We start from the raw sequence: 15,977 nt of genomic DNA, 5'->3' as shown, positions 1-15,977 counted from the left end.
TTAATTACTTTGTATTTCTAGAGGGGTAAGAATGTGCACAGCTGAGACTGGATAACCTCTTTCCTATAGCAGCTTCCTCATTTATCCATACCTGGAATAAATCAACACCTGCAATGCTCCTGAACTGCATGTCTATTTCAGCTTCTCTTAAGAAATATTAATGTTTATGAGCTAGTGTTGCTGTGTGTAGTCATATTGGGATTGAACTCTTGTGGCTCTTCAGATTTTGTTTGATCTCTTTCCAAAATTGAGAAGAGTGGAGACGAAGATGATGGTTTTCTGACCTGTAGTCTTAAACTTTCCAGAGATGACCTGTATGCTACTCAAAAAAGGAAGTAACTTCTTTTTGAAAATTGATTGCAGTAAGGAGAAGATAATTTAAATGATCTATGAAGGTTTTTTTCAAGGATTTTTTTTGCACCACCTTTCCTCTCCCAAGTTTTACAAGGACTTTCTTGTATTTAATATCTCAGTGAAATGACTTTTAGTGACCATCATATTCAGTGCTAAAGTGCAAGTACTTCTGGCAAAGTGCAGTCAGCATTAAGTCACTAACTTAGTTACAAAGAAGTTACTCAATTAAAAATAAAGTAATTTAGGAGATGGAGGAGACAGGCTGAGAAGTGGAATGAAAAGAGATGAAGAAATGCAGAAAATATAAAGTTGCATAACATTCAAATAAAGGACAAAGATGGCTCTAAAGGTTCTGTAATAAGTCATTTTTTAATTAAATAAATAATTTTGTGGGCTATATGCCTAACAGGGTCATAAAGTGGTGCTAAAGGGGAACCAGGGCATAAAAATTCAATAAAAGAATTGACCAGGCAAGGCTGGATAAAAGTACATATGGAGGAAGCAATAAATTTCTTTATTTTGTAAATTACACAGTCTCTTATGCATTACAAATGATAAAATTGTTGTGAAATTGTATGTTAAGTGGTAAAACTTTTTACTGCATTACTGTGATTGGGATGTAACATGGTGCATATCTTCCATTCAGGATTCAACGGAATTGAGCTAATATTTACTGTCATGGCTAATCTGTCATTTTCAAGGAGATGGCTCTGGTCTTGCCTACATCTTCTAGAACTGAACCAAAAGGCTCTTGCTTGTGCTTGCTGTCCTTAACTCAACTAGATGCTTAAATTAGGCTTGATGAGGTGAAAATTGAGATTGTTTGCATTACAATTAAACTGAGTGTTTAAAAGTGTGTGTCTTGAGGCAGGAGTGAAACAAAACTGGTAAATCTGCATTGATTACATCAGTACTATGGTATCCAAATTGTGAACAAGTATTTATCTCAGAAAGACAGGAGCTCATATTTTTGTAAGTTATTTCCTACTGTAATTTGTGATTAATGTTACCAGATTCTGTATTGATTTGATTTTTGTTTTCAGGTGTGGCTCACAATATTTCTTTACTGCGAGAAGTGATCATCCATCCACGCTTTGTTCAAGGAGACATCAGCACTAAATTCCTTCCTGAAGTGTATCCTGATGGGTTTAAAGGTATGTTCTATTTGGAAATATTTCTTTTCTTGAGTGGTGTTGTTTTTTATTATTCCTTTTTATTATTCCTTTTTATTTTTAGACCGACATGTTCCCCAGTCTTTATTTTTTCCTGAAATATATCTGTGCATACACGATTAGAGTTTTGAATAATGCATAAAGTTGAAATAGTTAATTTTATTTATTTTCAAAAAGGCAAAATACATAGTGCTAGTGACAAAATAGTAAATGAAATACAGCCAAAGTCAAGAAAAAACATTTGTAGGTAATACAAAATATGTAAAATAAACATCAATTCAATTCTGCTATCCTATTGTGCTTCATCACAGACAGTAGTTCTACTGTTGACTATAGTCAGATTTCTTTTTACTCAGCACTGTTGCTTCTTCAGTAAGTTGGTGTAGCACCTTTAGAATTGCCTTTTGGCACCTTTTGTTTTGACTGTAGCCATGTCTGGAGGATCTGGCATTTTATCAGTATTTCAGTTCCCTGCTCTTAATACTCATTACACACAGTAATGGCCATCATCTTGAAATTGCTAACTCATACACTAGGTTAAAATAAACATAAATACATATATTTCTCTACAACATCTCAAGTGACTCAATTTCAAAAATGTTTAACAATGGTTGGTAGAAAAATGTAAGTAAACAAGTAGATTAGTTTCCTTTCACAAGGATCAGATTTTAAAAGGTTATCATCTCTCTTAGCCAATTTGTTGTAGATGATTTCTTGGCCTGTGTGGTCAGAGACTCAGTTGTTCCATACAGGTGTCTCACCTCAGCTGGCATTCATCAGTCAGAACATCTTCCTTATTAAAAAAAGATAGTGTTTATAGTTCATCATTCATGGGTCCTTTATTAATCCCATGGAGATTCCTTTTCCCCCATTCATCATTAATCCAATGTGGCAGGATCCTCATCCCGCTTTGGAGGCAGCACTGCCAGACTGGACATGACTGGCACCTTACCAAATTCTAGTCTCATTAAGGAGCAGAACAGATTTTTCTTACCTCAGGACTCAGTGTGTGAGTTTGTGGATGACTATTCGTTGCACCAGAACCACTTGATATCATGATGTAATTGACAACTCTGTGTGTGTTACAGTCCTACATGTGGGATCAATGCATCCTGCTTGTTACTGGCTCCTGACTGAGACCATGGGAACAGGTGTTAGCCACCTTGAGTGGCAGTGGGCTTGTGATGCTTCAAGCTGAAAAATTCCTTTGTTGTCTTTGGTAGGGGGTATTTAGCTAATCTTTAGGTAACTCAGCTGGCTTTCATCCAGCAGAGATTCCAGGGTACTCTGATCATCTGCTCTTGAAGTCTTGGTGCTGCTGTAGCTGGTCTCTCTCCCTTCCCTATGAGATTAAATACAGAATGTTGTGTCTCTGTTTCTGGGACTATTCAGTCCTTTTTCAGAGTAGATGCAGATCTCTAAATCACCATGAAACCTGCATTATTTTCACTTTTGCTGCTTCTATTGGGGTAGTCTTTTTTTTTAGTTCCTGGGTGTGACATAGCTTGTGAAGGAATCTGGTGAACTTCAATAGATACACAAAGTGAGCGGCAGACTGGGAACAGGGAGAGGGGAATGGAGGAAAAAGGCAAGGATGGAAAAAGTTAGAGTCCCTATACCATATTGTGAGAAGGCAACCTCACCTGGCACACAACTGGAAACAATAAAAACATAAACCAAATAGTAGTATTGTATTAACAGATTCTTAAAGATGCGCTTTTGTGCTGGACACCGGAAGACATAAGATATTGTGATGATTCATAATAGAAACTAATGACTGGCACAGATGAAGTTCCTAGACTTTGCTCCTGCTGTATGAAAAGTCCTGTTCATCTCCTTCTATGTATCAAACACAAGCATACAATAGCCTTCTTAATGATAAAGGAGTGTATTATTGCATTGTACTTCAGATCAACTTACCCATGAATACTGATTAAAAGCTCACCAAAGTAACTGAGAGTGCTTTTAGTGTTGTGGTTTGCACTGGAACAAACCCTTCGTGCTTTAAAAAACAAATTGATGGCTTGAATTTGAGGATCATCTTTTAAGTATCCATTGGAAAATATTTCTTCAAATTCAAGGACTCAAATGGGAACTGTTGAAGGCAAGCTAGGATGGTGAGCAGATGACAGGTAGAAGCTCAGCAAGAGAAGCAAAGACAAAATCAACTTATCTGCAATTTCTTTAATCTCTTCAAGTAACTTTCTAATATAAATACCTAGGGTAAACTTTGCTAGGAGGATTTCAAAATTAAGTAGCTTCATACATCTTTATATTGCTTATAGAACATGAATAGCTGTAAAAAAAAGAGCTGTGACAATCTGAAAAATAGGAGCAATATATAGCCAACATGGATTTGGAAATACGTAGAAATATGTGCTGTTGTTAACAGTAGGAATCCATACCAGAAGTGTTTTAAATACGGAAAACTTAAGAAATAGAAATATTTCAATAGAGATGCGTGTTATGTTAATGCTCAGGCTCAATCCATTGTATTTCTTTTGTAAACTGCACAATTGCCACTGGTGATCTACACTGATGATAAGTAATGGATGTCAGCTATGTTCTCTCTGGTGACTGCATGAAATACTGGCCCATTTCTTAAGTGCATTTTTCTTCAAGTATAAATATTAACTTGTGTCTTACTTAAGAGTAAAATAAGTGGTGCATTTTTTTCCAGTCTCATTTTTAAGAGTGCCATTATAAATCCTTTATTAGAAGACCTTTACTCTAAGTTAAGAAAAAATGAATTATTAGACATATCCTGGCTACTTTTCCATTGACCTGTGTGATGCCCTCTTCCAATTACATATAGAATGGGCATGTTTAGTAATTTTCATGCTTAGAGTTTAACTCTTTCTTCCCCTCTTAAAGTAGACATTCACTACCAAAAAAAGTTTATTTATTGCAAGTTATTTTAAAATAATAGCTGTGCCAAAAGTAACCTTATGCAGGGTATGATTAGTGTGGGAAAGCAGCTGCTGTCATGGCCTTTTTTGACCATGTGAGGGAAGAACGGATGGATGGCAGGCAGTAGGTGAGCTGGAGTGGGTTGTTGCTCTGAGCTCACATGCATGTTTTGGGAGGCGTGTGGATCTCGTGGTGGGTGCAAGAACACCAGTTAGGTCAGGTGACACAGATACACCTGTCTTAGTGTGGCCTGCAAGCACTTTGCTTCCTGAATAGAAATGTCTGCCAAGCACACAGGAGTCAGATCCACCATCCCTCTACAGCTTCCAGACAGCCTGGGAAGCCTCTGTACTTCCTAACCTGCCTAATGAGAAAGAAATTTACTGTGTATGGTCCCTATTTTATCGACACAGAAAGTGTATCTCTATTTTCACAAAGATCCAAGAGAAGTTGTGCACAGAAAACAAATTAAACTCAAGGATCCTTAGGTTAGTACCTTGTTCATGGGAGTATTGATGGCAGTTCAGGCTGTTTTGCAGTTAATCTTTTCCTGGTTTTCTTTTTTAATATTGAGTTCTTGTTTTTCCTTGATATTCCACTCTTCCTGGTTATTAAATTATGTCTCAAATACATGGTCAGTCTCTTTGGGAGCCATATCCTGTGCCAATGAAAGATGTGGCATTTTCCAAGAGATTATGTCGAAAGTCATCCCAAAATACAAGAGGGGAAAAAAAAGAAAAGGAATAATTTAATTTTCCTGTTCTAGCAAGTTTATCTCATTTGAGTCAAGAGGAAGAACAGAAATTCTGTTGGACAATCCTTTATACTTCTAGTACAGAAAAGAATAAAAAGGAAGCACTTCTCTCCTGAAATGACATATTGTCTCTAGAGACTGTGTATGAGGTGAAGGCTTTTAGATATGTTGTATTTATTATAATTTTGTAGGGCAGATGAAATGATTACTCTGCTTAACATTATTAAAACACCTCTGGAATACTGTGTCCAGTTTTAACCCCCTCATGCATGTAAGACAGATGGCAATAAAGTTGAGAAAGTCTAGTGAAGAGCCACAAGGATGCTGCTGGGGTTGGAACAGACCACCTGGAAGGAGAAACTGGAGAACCAGTCTTGTTTTGCCTGTAAGCAAGAAAGCTTCGGGTGGACCTCATGACAGCCTTCTAGGACCTCAGGAGGGGTTCCCAAGAATATGCAGCTAGGCTCTTCCATGAGTTGTACAGCAAGAGTCGGCAGTCATAGAGTGGAGATTTTAAAGGTCTCACTGCGCAAACCTCTGAGCAACCTGTTCTGAATTTGATGTTGAGATTGCTTGGTGGGGAGTGGGGACACACTGAATAAACTAAGGACCTTTCAAGGTTCCTTCAACCTCAGTCATTCCATGATTCTGTTATGAGCAAAAGTGCTTTTTAGGTGAAATGGGACTGCAGATACAACTTTTTAAATTTAAGTCTGGAGGCTTTTGCTATTCGTTGGAGAGGGGAATGCAGCTTCCCCTGTCTGTCACTGTTAGAAGGTGGAGGATGCTTGCTGCTAATTCCATTCATTTTCTCTGCATTGGAATCTAGTATTAGTTTTAACTTTATAAAGTACTGGATTAGAAAGTTTGACTTAATAGTTTCTTTTTGGCAGGTGGGGCCAAAAAGACACTTCTTGGTCTGTCACTATTTCCTTTTTAATTCAAAATAATAGAGGCTTCCTTTCTGTATGTTATAGGATCCATCTTAGAAGTGGTCATGAGTTCTCTGAGACACACTTCTTCACTAGTCTGAGTGGTTTGAAATTGCTTATGCAATGTTTGCCTGTCTTTTACCATGACTGTTTGGGTGGAACAAAGCTCTGTTCGACTTCACAAGAAATTAAACCCTTTAATAACATTCAGTTTTGTTTTCTGCCTCAGCCTGCTTGGTATATGTGCCATCTATAATGGTTAGCTTGAAAATCCACTGGGAAAAACTTGAGCTACAACAGAACCTAGGAATGTTATAAACATTGTCTGCATTGGTTATTGATCTGAATTATGCATTACACTTTTTCTTACCCATTATGGTTTTAATTTTTATTCTTCCCAATCGGAAAACACTCTTCAAGTATTAAATAACTGACTGGGGCACATAACCAGGGCTTGTTTGTTTTGTTTTGTTTTTTTCCCTGTAATTGATAGTGGGAAACACATTTCTAGGACAAAATGCAAATGAGACTGTTATGGGGAAAATGACCTTTTATGTAATTTAATTTGAAGTTGGTTATGTAAAGTAATTGCATGAGCCTTTTTGACTCAGCTTGGGGGATACTGGGATAATATTGATTTAAGCAATCATAACATCAGGGAAATGAGAGAGAAATGCTTTTTTTCCCTTGTCTACCTTCCAACCAGGATTCTGCCATTTAGTAGTAATAGACGTGTGCAGTCTAGTTTTAAATAATATAAGCAACAGTGCTTCCACTCCTTTCATTGTGCCTTAATTTTGTAACCATTCTTTCTGTTTTGCATTCACCTTATGCAATTCAACAGATAATTCAGTGATAATGCAGAAGTATATCCCAGGTTAAGCAGAGAGATTTGGGAGCTGCCAGTTCCACATTTTATGGTGGAGATGAAATTTCTGTGTAGGCTGGGAATCTGCAGAGATAAAAGCAAGGAAGAACAATGTGTAACTTCCTATATTGGAAGCTGGGGGACCTTTGCTACTTACTCATTTCACTCCCTTTCAAGGAAGCATTTGGACAGCTGCTCCAGAGGTAGCTTTGTTACTCTTCAAATTGATCTGTATGGTGAATGTGAAAGGCTGCGTTGTTATATCTTTACTGATGGTGAATATTGACTTATACCTCAAGATACCCCACTGAAATCCTGAGAAGTAGTTTCTGAAGTGAAATAACACTTGAAGGGAAACAAAGGTATTACTCTCTAAAACATTTGTGTATTTCCAATATAGTAATTTAATTGTAAGTTTGACTTCAAAACTATTTAGAATTCAAAACTATTTAGAATTTGCATAGCAGCAAAGTAAAAGCAGACAGCAAGGAAAATGGGACTGGAGTTCAGGGAACTAAGGCAGTACTGACAGCAGTCTGTCCTGCGTAATATAGGTAAATTGCTGTCCTTAGGAAGCAGCCTTTAATCAAAGTTCTGAGGTATGCCTCCAAAGTTACGTTAAGGACATTCCATGGTATGGTTGTATGTTTATTGCCAGAGACCAAAATCTAATTTTGGTATGTTCCTTTTGGCAGTTTATATTATCTCCCAGAAATCCCTCACTGGATACTACAGTCATAACTGGTTTTCTGCTTACCACATATGTGAGACAACTGGTGTAAACAGTGAGAAATGAATAAATGTTTTTTCCTGTTGGTAGTAATGAAGCAATGAGTGTGAGTCTTGATCAGTTGTTAACCTGTTTCAACTTGCTGACCTTTGTTCGCTGTTCAGAGTTTGTTTTTGTTTTTTAATGAAGATACAGGAAGAAAATAGTGGCACAGCAAGTGCAAAAGCAGTTACTTCATCCAAGATGGAGGTCATGGGATAAAACCTTTGAAATAGGATCTTTTTGGTTTTACCTTGTTCCCTTATTTGAGTTGGTACTAACAGTGTGTGCTGGAGCAAGTGGAACATGCAGTTTTGGTCACACAGTCTTGTCATGAGTGTTGGGCAGGGGGACTGAAAAGCAAAGGCTTTAGGGCAGATTCCTGATGTGCCTTTAGCTGAGACATGGAAACAAATCATCAATTTTAGATTCAGTGTTTTGAAAAAGTGATCTCAGAGTTTCTTCACTGTGTGTAAACAATTGGAAAATTGGCACATTTCGGATCCAGATAGTTGATATTATTGAAATGCGTAATTGCATAAGGCTTATGTATATACACATGTGTGTGTATGTACAAATAGTACAAAAGTTCAGTGTTTTTTCAATTTTGCCTCACAATGAGTTTTTCTAGTAACTGGCAAAGGAAAGGTCAAATTTGTTTCTGAAGCCAGGTTCTCAGCCTTTCAGCATTTGTATTTCTGCATGTCTTTGTTGAAGACAGTTTCCATTTCAAGGCAGATAAAAAAAATAAACACTGAGCAAAGGAAGTTGCAGTAACATTCAGCCAGAATATGTTAATGTGGACTAAATTAAAAAGAGATTGATGCAGATTTTCTGACTGTTGTTATTTTTAAATTTACATTTTTTGGCCTGGGACAACTTCTTTGTACTGTTGGCTGGACTTAAATGAATGTATTCCCATCACCGTGGCATCATTGCATTTCTGAGGTGGACTCTTAAGTTGCCTTTTTACCTAACCCTATTTCATATGGCCAGTGGAAAGATGGGTTCTGTGCAGAAGACATCCTGTTTTAAAATTGTGGCTTTGTTACTGTGGAGTCTGCTCCAATCCTTTACAGCAGCCTCCATTCTGGATTTTCTTCAGGATGTTATTAGTCTACATTATTACATTGCCTAGCACTGAGGTGATGGAGATATAGAAGGGATCTGTGTAACTGTTTGTCTGCTTCAGGACTGGAAGAAATTTGCCCCCTTGGCACAGTTTCTCTGGGAGACAGAGCCTTCTGAAGCTCTTCCCCCATCCTGTCATGTGAAATCTGTACTTTGGAGGATGGCATTTGCAGTGCTATATACACATAAAGCACTTTTTGACAGCTGTGTTGTAACTGAGTTCAGCAGTCTTTCAGTCTCAACCTTTATCTTTTGTTAACTTTATTGTATAATTCTCCCCTCTGGCTTGTGAAACACTCTTGCTTTCACCTGTGCAAAATATCTTTCTTGATGATAAAATTTGCCCCTTTTCTTCATTACAATTCAGCTTTGCAGTTCTTGTCCTGTTTTATGTCAATTTTAACTTTCTGCCACTGCCTTATGGACCTAGTATTTGGTCCTTTTGTTCTCTCTCACAGAATCATGGAGTGGCTTGGGTTTCAAGGGACCTTAGAGATCACCTGGCTCCAACCCCCCTGTCATGGGCAGGCATACCTTCCACTAGATCAGATTGCTCATAGCTCCATCCATCTTGGTCTGGGGACTTCAAGTGATGGGGCATGCGCCTCTCTGGGCAACCTGTTCCATTGCCTCACCATCCTCACAGCAAATGATTTTCTCTGTGTCTAATCTAAACCTACTCTCTTTTAGTCTGAATCTGTTCCCCCTTGTCCTTTCACTACATGCTCTTGTAAATATTCTCTCTCCATGTTTCTGGCAGGCACCTTTCATGTACTGGATGGCTGCAACTAGGACACCCTGAAACCTTCTATTTTCCAGGCCAAACAATCCCAATTCTCTTAGCTGTTCCTTATAGGACAAGTGCTCCATCTCACTAGTCATCTTAGTGGCCATCTTCTGGACTCTCTCATCACTCTTGGCCATGTATTTGCCACCTTTTCATACCAAATCTGTGTTGTGTGGTTTCTGACCTAAAGATGGGGAAGGCAGAGTTCTGTTGCTGTGCTCTTTTAGCCTGTTGAGTGGACAATTTAATCTCTATTTAACCTTTACTTTCTGGAACAAGACCAGACTGGGAGAAAACCCACTTCCAGTCACCCTGGTTGTACCTTTTGCCAAATATTTATTAGGTTGCCTGCCTCCAGATTACAGTCTACTTTGAGCCACTTTCTGCTTATGAATTGTCAAACGCATCTTTGACTCCATTAGTTGCGAACTAATGATCACACAAATGACCCTAAAGGACCCAGGGCTGACAAGTAATGTTTCCCATTCATTGTTTGGGTTTATACTGTTGTACTGTCCCTTTTGTTTGGAAGATCTGTAGCCTTTGCAAGATAAAGTACTGAGTGTGTTGTATATTTTGAGTAAGTTCTAATGTACAGATGGATTCCTTACCAGCATGAGGCACAATATGTCAGCCAGTGACATTTCAATAACGAAAACAAGATGCTGCAGCATCATTTAGTTTCTTTTCTTTCAGTTGTCAAATTGTTTTTAACAGAGATACCAGTGTTAGTTGTTGGGCTGATATGTATGAAAACATGCAATTTAAACTCTGAAACTCAGAGTGTCTGCTATGCTAAGCCTTATCTTAATTTAGAGGGAAAAAATGTAGCTTTCCTGTGTAAGGACTGAACAGTGTCTTTATTGGTAGTTGTTACTTTTCCTGTCTGTGTTGGTTTGTGGTATCTTTTTTTTTAAAGCTTCTTTCTGAAAACTAGGACACAAATTGACAGATCTTGAAAGAAGAGAACTACTGGCAACAGCAGCGTCTTTGTATGTGGCTGAACAACTGAGATCACAGCGATTTCTGGGGACTCCAAGGTAAGTTCATTTCTAGGAACTCAGATGTGCTGATGCATTTTGTTAATGGCATCTTCTCATGCACAAGAGTAACTGGTGAGAAGCTGCATGGTTTCTTAATATAGTCTCTTTTTTCTAAATTCAAATGAGCTGTGGCTTACATTTCCCTGCTTGCACAAGTCATACATGATTATTTTTATTCTAAGTATTAGCAAGCTAATAGGCACAAAAATGTGTTACAAGCCAGTACAGTAATTAATGCACATCAGGAGTTTCATTAATGCAAAATGTTGCTGCATTAGTAACTAACCACAAATTGAGCATCACAAATTTCCCATGTGCCCATTTGAAGCAATCTAAGCACTTTGGGATAATATGAATATTCAGCTACAGAGGTTTAAAATATTGTAGATTTGTGAATAATTTGCTATCTTGATGAAGAACCTTAATAGTTTAAGGTCTACTTCTGAAAACACTTTCTGACTGGTGAATGGTGGAATAGTCTTTACGTATGGGTTTTTTTGGTGCTTTTATTCCCCCACTCCCCAGTTTTTTTGAATAGCAGCTGCTAGTAACCTAGGCAGTACTGTTAATTGACCAACCATTGCAGTAGCCCATGTGAAATTGCTAATTCACTTCTTTGGCTATTTGGAGCAGTGTGCTTTTTTCGTTCTTTGGTTGTGTAGCTTTCCTTGTCCTCTGGCCCATTATTGTCAATGCCTTGAGACATTCTGTTAGAGCAACTGAATTTTTAAAACTTGCTTGTGTAGTTGTAGTTAGTTAGTTAGGTGGTATCCAGGGAATCCTGACTTGAGCATAACTCTCCTCACCTCACGTTTTGTAATGTAGTTGCATAGATGTTTGTATGAGAGGGAAGTCCTAATGCAGGATAGACATTATTCACATTCCATACCAGTGGTTTGACAGTGTATTCTATTACTGGTTTTACAGTGGTCAGGAATAAATCAAATGTGGTTTCGAGAAGTCTTTATTTTTGTTTGTACCCACAAAGATAATTAGTACCATATGGTATTAAAAAAAAAAAAGAAAAAGAAAGACACTTAGGGCAAGCATAACAGCTTTGTAATGTATAGCATGTGCAGGGCTGGGTCATTGCTTGCCTTATGCATCTATAGGGGAAAGTAAAGCACCTTTTTATATCTTTCTACAAGTTATATCCTCCATAGTGAATGACAAAAGGAGAAGAACAGGCCACTGTTACCTAAAAAAAAGATGAATCAGGGAAAATGAGGAGGAGCCTTGATGGTAGCTTTCACTGAACAGCATAGGAAGATAAGTAGTCTGGTACTGCTACACAGAAGCAATGGATTACTTAGAATAAGGATAGGAATTGCTAATTTAAGCAGTGATTATCAAACTGCTATTTTATTCCCTGCTCAGATTTGAGTTTTTTTTTCTCTTCCCTGTAAAATGCTTTTACTAGCTAAAAAGAAAAGGAATCCAGTTTTTGAACAGTCTTTTAATGTTTTGTTCCTATTGCAAGTACTTTTTTTTAGTACTAGGTGTCTGTATATCTTAATAGAAAAGCTATATACAACTATTTTAACTGAGATAGCAGATATGTAAATGAAGTATAGCATTGAGCAGTCAGGCATGGTCATCCAGCTCTTTTTGTGCTGTGTTAGGGAAACAAATACACTCCTGCTTTGAAAAAAAAAAAAAAAAATCTCTTTTTTTGAGTGCTAGCCAAACTCAGTCACAGGTATTCTTCCACCAAGGCTAGAGAAGGCAGCAGAGTTTGGTTACATGAAAAATCTTTTAAAATCTTAAAAAATCTTTAAAACTAGATCAGGGTATGATTTTTCAGATTTTAAATGGTGGAGCTAACAAATCTTCTCAATACAGGGAAGATCACTTTCTCTTGCCATGATGGGCTGTACTTCTGTTCGGCTCAGCTTTCAAAGGATGGACTTTTTTGTCAGAGGCAAATGCAGATCTGCAATGAATCCTTCAGAAGTCAAGCCTTAGAATTTTCTCCAAGTGGTAGCTAAATGTGGTTCTTACTGAATGTGTCATGATTTCAATACATATATACTGTTAGATCTACTTGCTTTAATGCTAGCAAAGCTGCCTGTTTGAGGCCAAGTAAGGACAAGCTAATGTGAAAATGCTTACTGGTAAGTAACTTCTGAAGAAACCAAACCTGATAATGATACCCTTTTTTCCAAAATCATACAGCTCATTCAGAGGAACAATGAAAGAAGCAAAGGCAGAGGTCGAAGGATTGTGCAGTGTCTTGGACAGTGTTCTCCATTCCTTAGAGAAGCTAGTGGACTCCCTCTAGAGGGGACTGAGGACTGTGGAGCATATGAGTTACTATAGTCCCATCAAGGATACTTCACCATGTCCTCAACTTACCCAAACTACATCTGACTTGTTTTTGAAGGTGTTCCATATCATGGGGTTTTTTAATGAGCAGGCTTGTGGCCAGAGATAAAGCACATCTCTTAATAAGACTGCACTCTGTTTGAAAAACACGTGTAAACAAAAAGTGCAGAGTAGGAATCTGTGCTACAACAAATCAAAAAGGCCAGCTGCAATCTTGGGTGCAGCTCACTATGGCAGAATTGGGCATTTGGAGTCTGGGTGAGTTTTAAATCTGTGTTGGAGGATGTGAGCAGACCAGACAGGCTGCATGCTCCAGAGTTGATCCATGACATTCTCCTAATGGTTTGGACAAGTACATTGATACATTGATCATCACCTACAGAATTTCAGCTCTCTGGCAGCACTATTTATGTTGACAGCATTTTTTTTTGTCTGTGCTGAAAGCAATTGAGCAATTCTTGTGCGATAAACTGACGAGTAGTATTTTGAAATCATGCGTTATTTCTTCTAAACTTGTCACAGCTGTCAGTTTTCTGCTAAACTTGAGTTATATGCTTATCTTTGCTTTTAATTTGTTTTCTTTTCCCTTTTGGGGGCCATATTTATAATATGCATTCTTTTCACAACTGCAGGGGTATTTTGGGTTCCCTTTCTTCCTTGTGATTTATTCAGCTCATGATCAGGATTGTTATTCTAGTCAGATAGACAGAAAGTACCATGCTTGGAGCTCTTCACAGAGGTTCCAGCTTTCAGTGTCAGGGTTACTGAGACTTTACTCAGATGAAGTGCAGGTGAGCCAGATTAGAGAATGATGGTTGCAGGCTGCTCTTCCCTTGCTCTCTGTCTTTCCTACTCCTCCCCAGGTGTGCCGGTGTGATTTTGTGTGTAGGTGCATTCTACTCTGGTTCTGCTAAAATGACCCATGTTAGTATAGAAACTATTTAATAATAGTTTACTTTGGATTATTCTTTTGGAAGCAAGTTACTTATGGTAAGTGAAATTATTCTGGGAGAACTACAAGCATGGGTAGGTGTAGCAAGGAAGAAGAGGTGGGCAGAGGATGGCTCATAAAAGGGATACAGAGGTGGGCCTTAGCTCTGGGCCACAGGTCAGAATAGTACTAGCCTCATGAGGGGGATTTCTCTATAATTGATAATATTTGCTGGGATGTGAATGGAAAATATGTATTTTGCAATCCCCTGAGTGACTGAATCATCAACTGTAAGGTTCTTGCTGGAACATGCTCTGATGACCAGCAAGCTGTTGCCACCTTTGGCACCCAACTTCCTTCACCTAGTTTCAGACAGCTTGACCTCTGTAGTGGCAATCTTCATTGCAGTATGTTGTCTGGTGTTGAGGTTAATGCAGGCCACAAGCCTAAGGCTCGTTTGCCTTTCCTGTGTTTGAATAAATGGTGTTATGATTTGGGTGGAGCATCCACAGGTGAGTTTCCACTGTCTGTATTGTTATACAGTGCCCCAGGCCTCATCAACAGTCTCCTAGGAGTAATTTGCCAGCCTTTAGCTAGAACAGCTGTTGGAGATCTGTGCATGCTCAGAGTTATAGGAATATAGGCGTTTACTTTTGTGATGCAATCAAATATTTAGAGCATTTTCTGTATGTGGGTTGCTTTTTATTTTTTTTTTAATTTAACTGGTTTTTATTTAACCCATTTTCTTGGGGAAAAGTTGGATGTGGGATGGTTTGGTTTCTTAGGATTCTTTCTGGTTGTGGGTTTTTTGGAAGTAGTTTTGAGAGATGATTTGCTAGTGAAAGTGTTTGGTATTTTGTAAGCCACTTACTAATGTGAATATTTCACTGTGATATCCAGATAATAGGGGCACATATTTCCTACAGGAAAGAGCCATGAATGATTAATGATTGTTTCATTGTTCAGCTTTTAGTTATTTTACCTAGGACTTTTCCTACTTACTCCATAGTCCACTTTTTGTGAAACTGGTGCCACCCACAGCTGCTGAACAGATTTACAGCATCTAGTAAAACCCCAAGGTCTTCTAGACAGAACTCGATCTTGTTTCAAGTGGAAACATATTTTGGCTGAAGTGAATCCAGCTTATTTTATGTCTGTTTGATGTAGTTAGCCTTTGAGACCAAAAATGATGTTGTACAGTTGAATCTTCACATTTTGGCTTCAGACTTGTTTTCATTAGTGGGTTGGGAGGGGAATAGGAGAGTGTCTCTCCAGGTGTGGCTACATCATGGTATCTCGTGGGTCTACTAATGTGATGTTTATACTCCTAAACCCAATTGCCTACAGCACTTCCTATGCGTTGCTTGTGTTGGCTGCTAAGTGTATTTTCCTAATTTTTCTATGGGTTTTACCCTTTCATCATTTATGACTTGGAAAAAAACAGTGAGACTGCATGCCCATATTACCTGATACTACACGCAAAAAGATGGTAACACATTGGAAAATGTTTTATATTGCTAGCAAGAAAAAAAAAACCACTAAAGCTCTACCTTGCTTGTATGTTTAATATAGAAGACTGGGTTGGGAGTTTTGAATTAAACTGGTCTTGTGGGACCTTGGAGAAGTCAGTTGAATTCAGCCTCAGTTTACAAAAAGGCAAAGTGGCCTTAATACTTTGCTGCAGTATTGAGGTTTTGTTTATCTCAAATTCTTCTGTATGAAGAATTTCGAGACTTAAAATGGATTATGCTTTCTAAGCATAAAATAATATTTTCACAGGAAGGAAAGCATACAGTGAAAAGTTACAGATAATACAAACAAGTTTTTGTCAAATTCTGAAATGGTTGGGCTAATTTTTGTTTTAAAATTCTGAATATCCAGGGGTCCAGTGCAGTGAACATAACATGACTTGTGAACTGCAAGAACAGAAATGAATTTGTATAGCTTTTTGTTTAAAGAATTATTGTAGGTTCCTGTCTAGGTTGTTTCAGTACAGCTATA

At 38.0% G+C, this 15,977-nt stretch overlaps 1 protein-coding gene across 3 annotated transcripts in view; it reads left to right on the top strand.

Annotated features, from left to right (window-relative positions):
* The window catches only part of PCCA (propionyl-CoA carboxylase subunit alpha), a 273,781-nt gene that overhangs the window by 133,000 nt on the left and 124,804 nt on the right, over positions 1 to 15,977 (top strand). For all 3 annotated transcript variants that reach the window (XM_085057123.1, XM_085057133.1, XM_085057141.1), the window contains 2 exons: positions 1,398 to 1,508; positions 10,615 to 10,717. In XM_085057123.1, coding sequence (XP_084913249.1) covers positions 1,398 to 1,508; positions 10,615 to 10,717 — 214 coding nt within the window. The remainder of the gene's footprint in view (positions 1 to 1,397; positions 1,509 to 10,614; positions 10,718 to 15,977) is intronic.

The sequence above is a fragment of the Lichenostomus cassidix genome, chromosome 1, assembly GCF_008360975.1.
Source record: "Lichenostomus cassidix isolate B80296 chromosome 1, HeHo_3.0, whole genome shotgun sequence".
NCBI classification, from domain to species: Eukaryota; Metazoa; Chordata; class Aves; order Passeriformes; family Meliphagidae; genus Lichenostomus; species Lichenostomus cassidix.
Note: the sequence above shows the minus strand (reverse complement) of the source record. Positions and strands in the feature narration are given on the sequence as shown.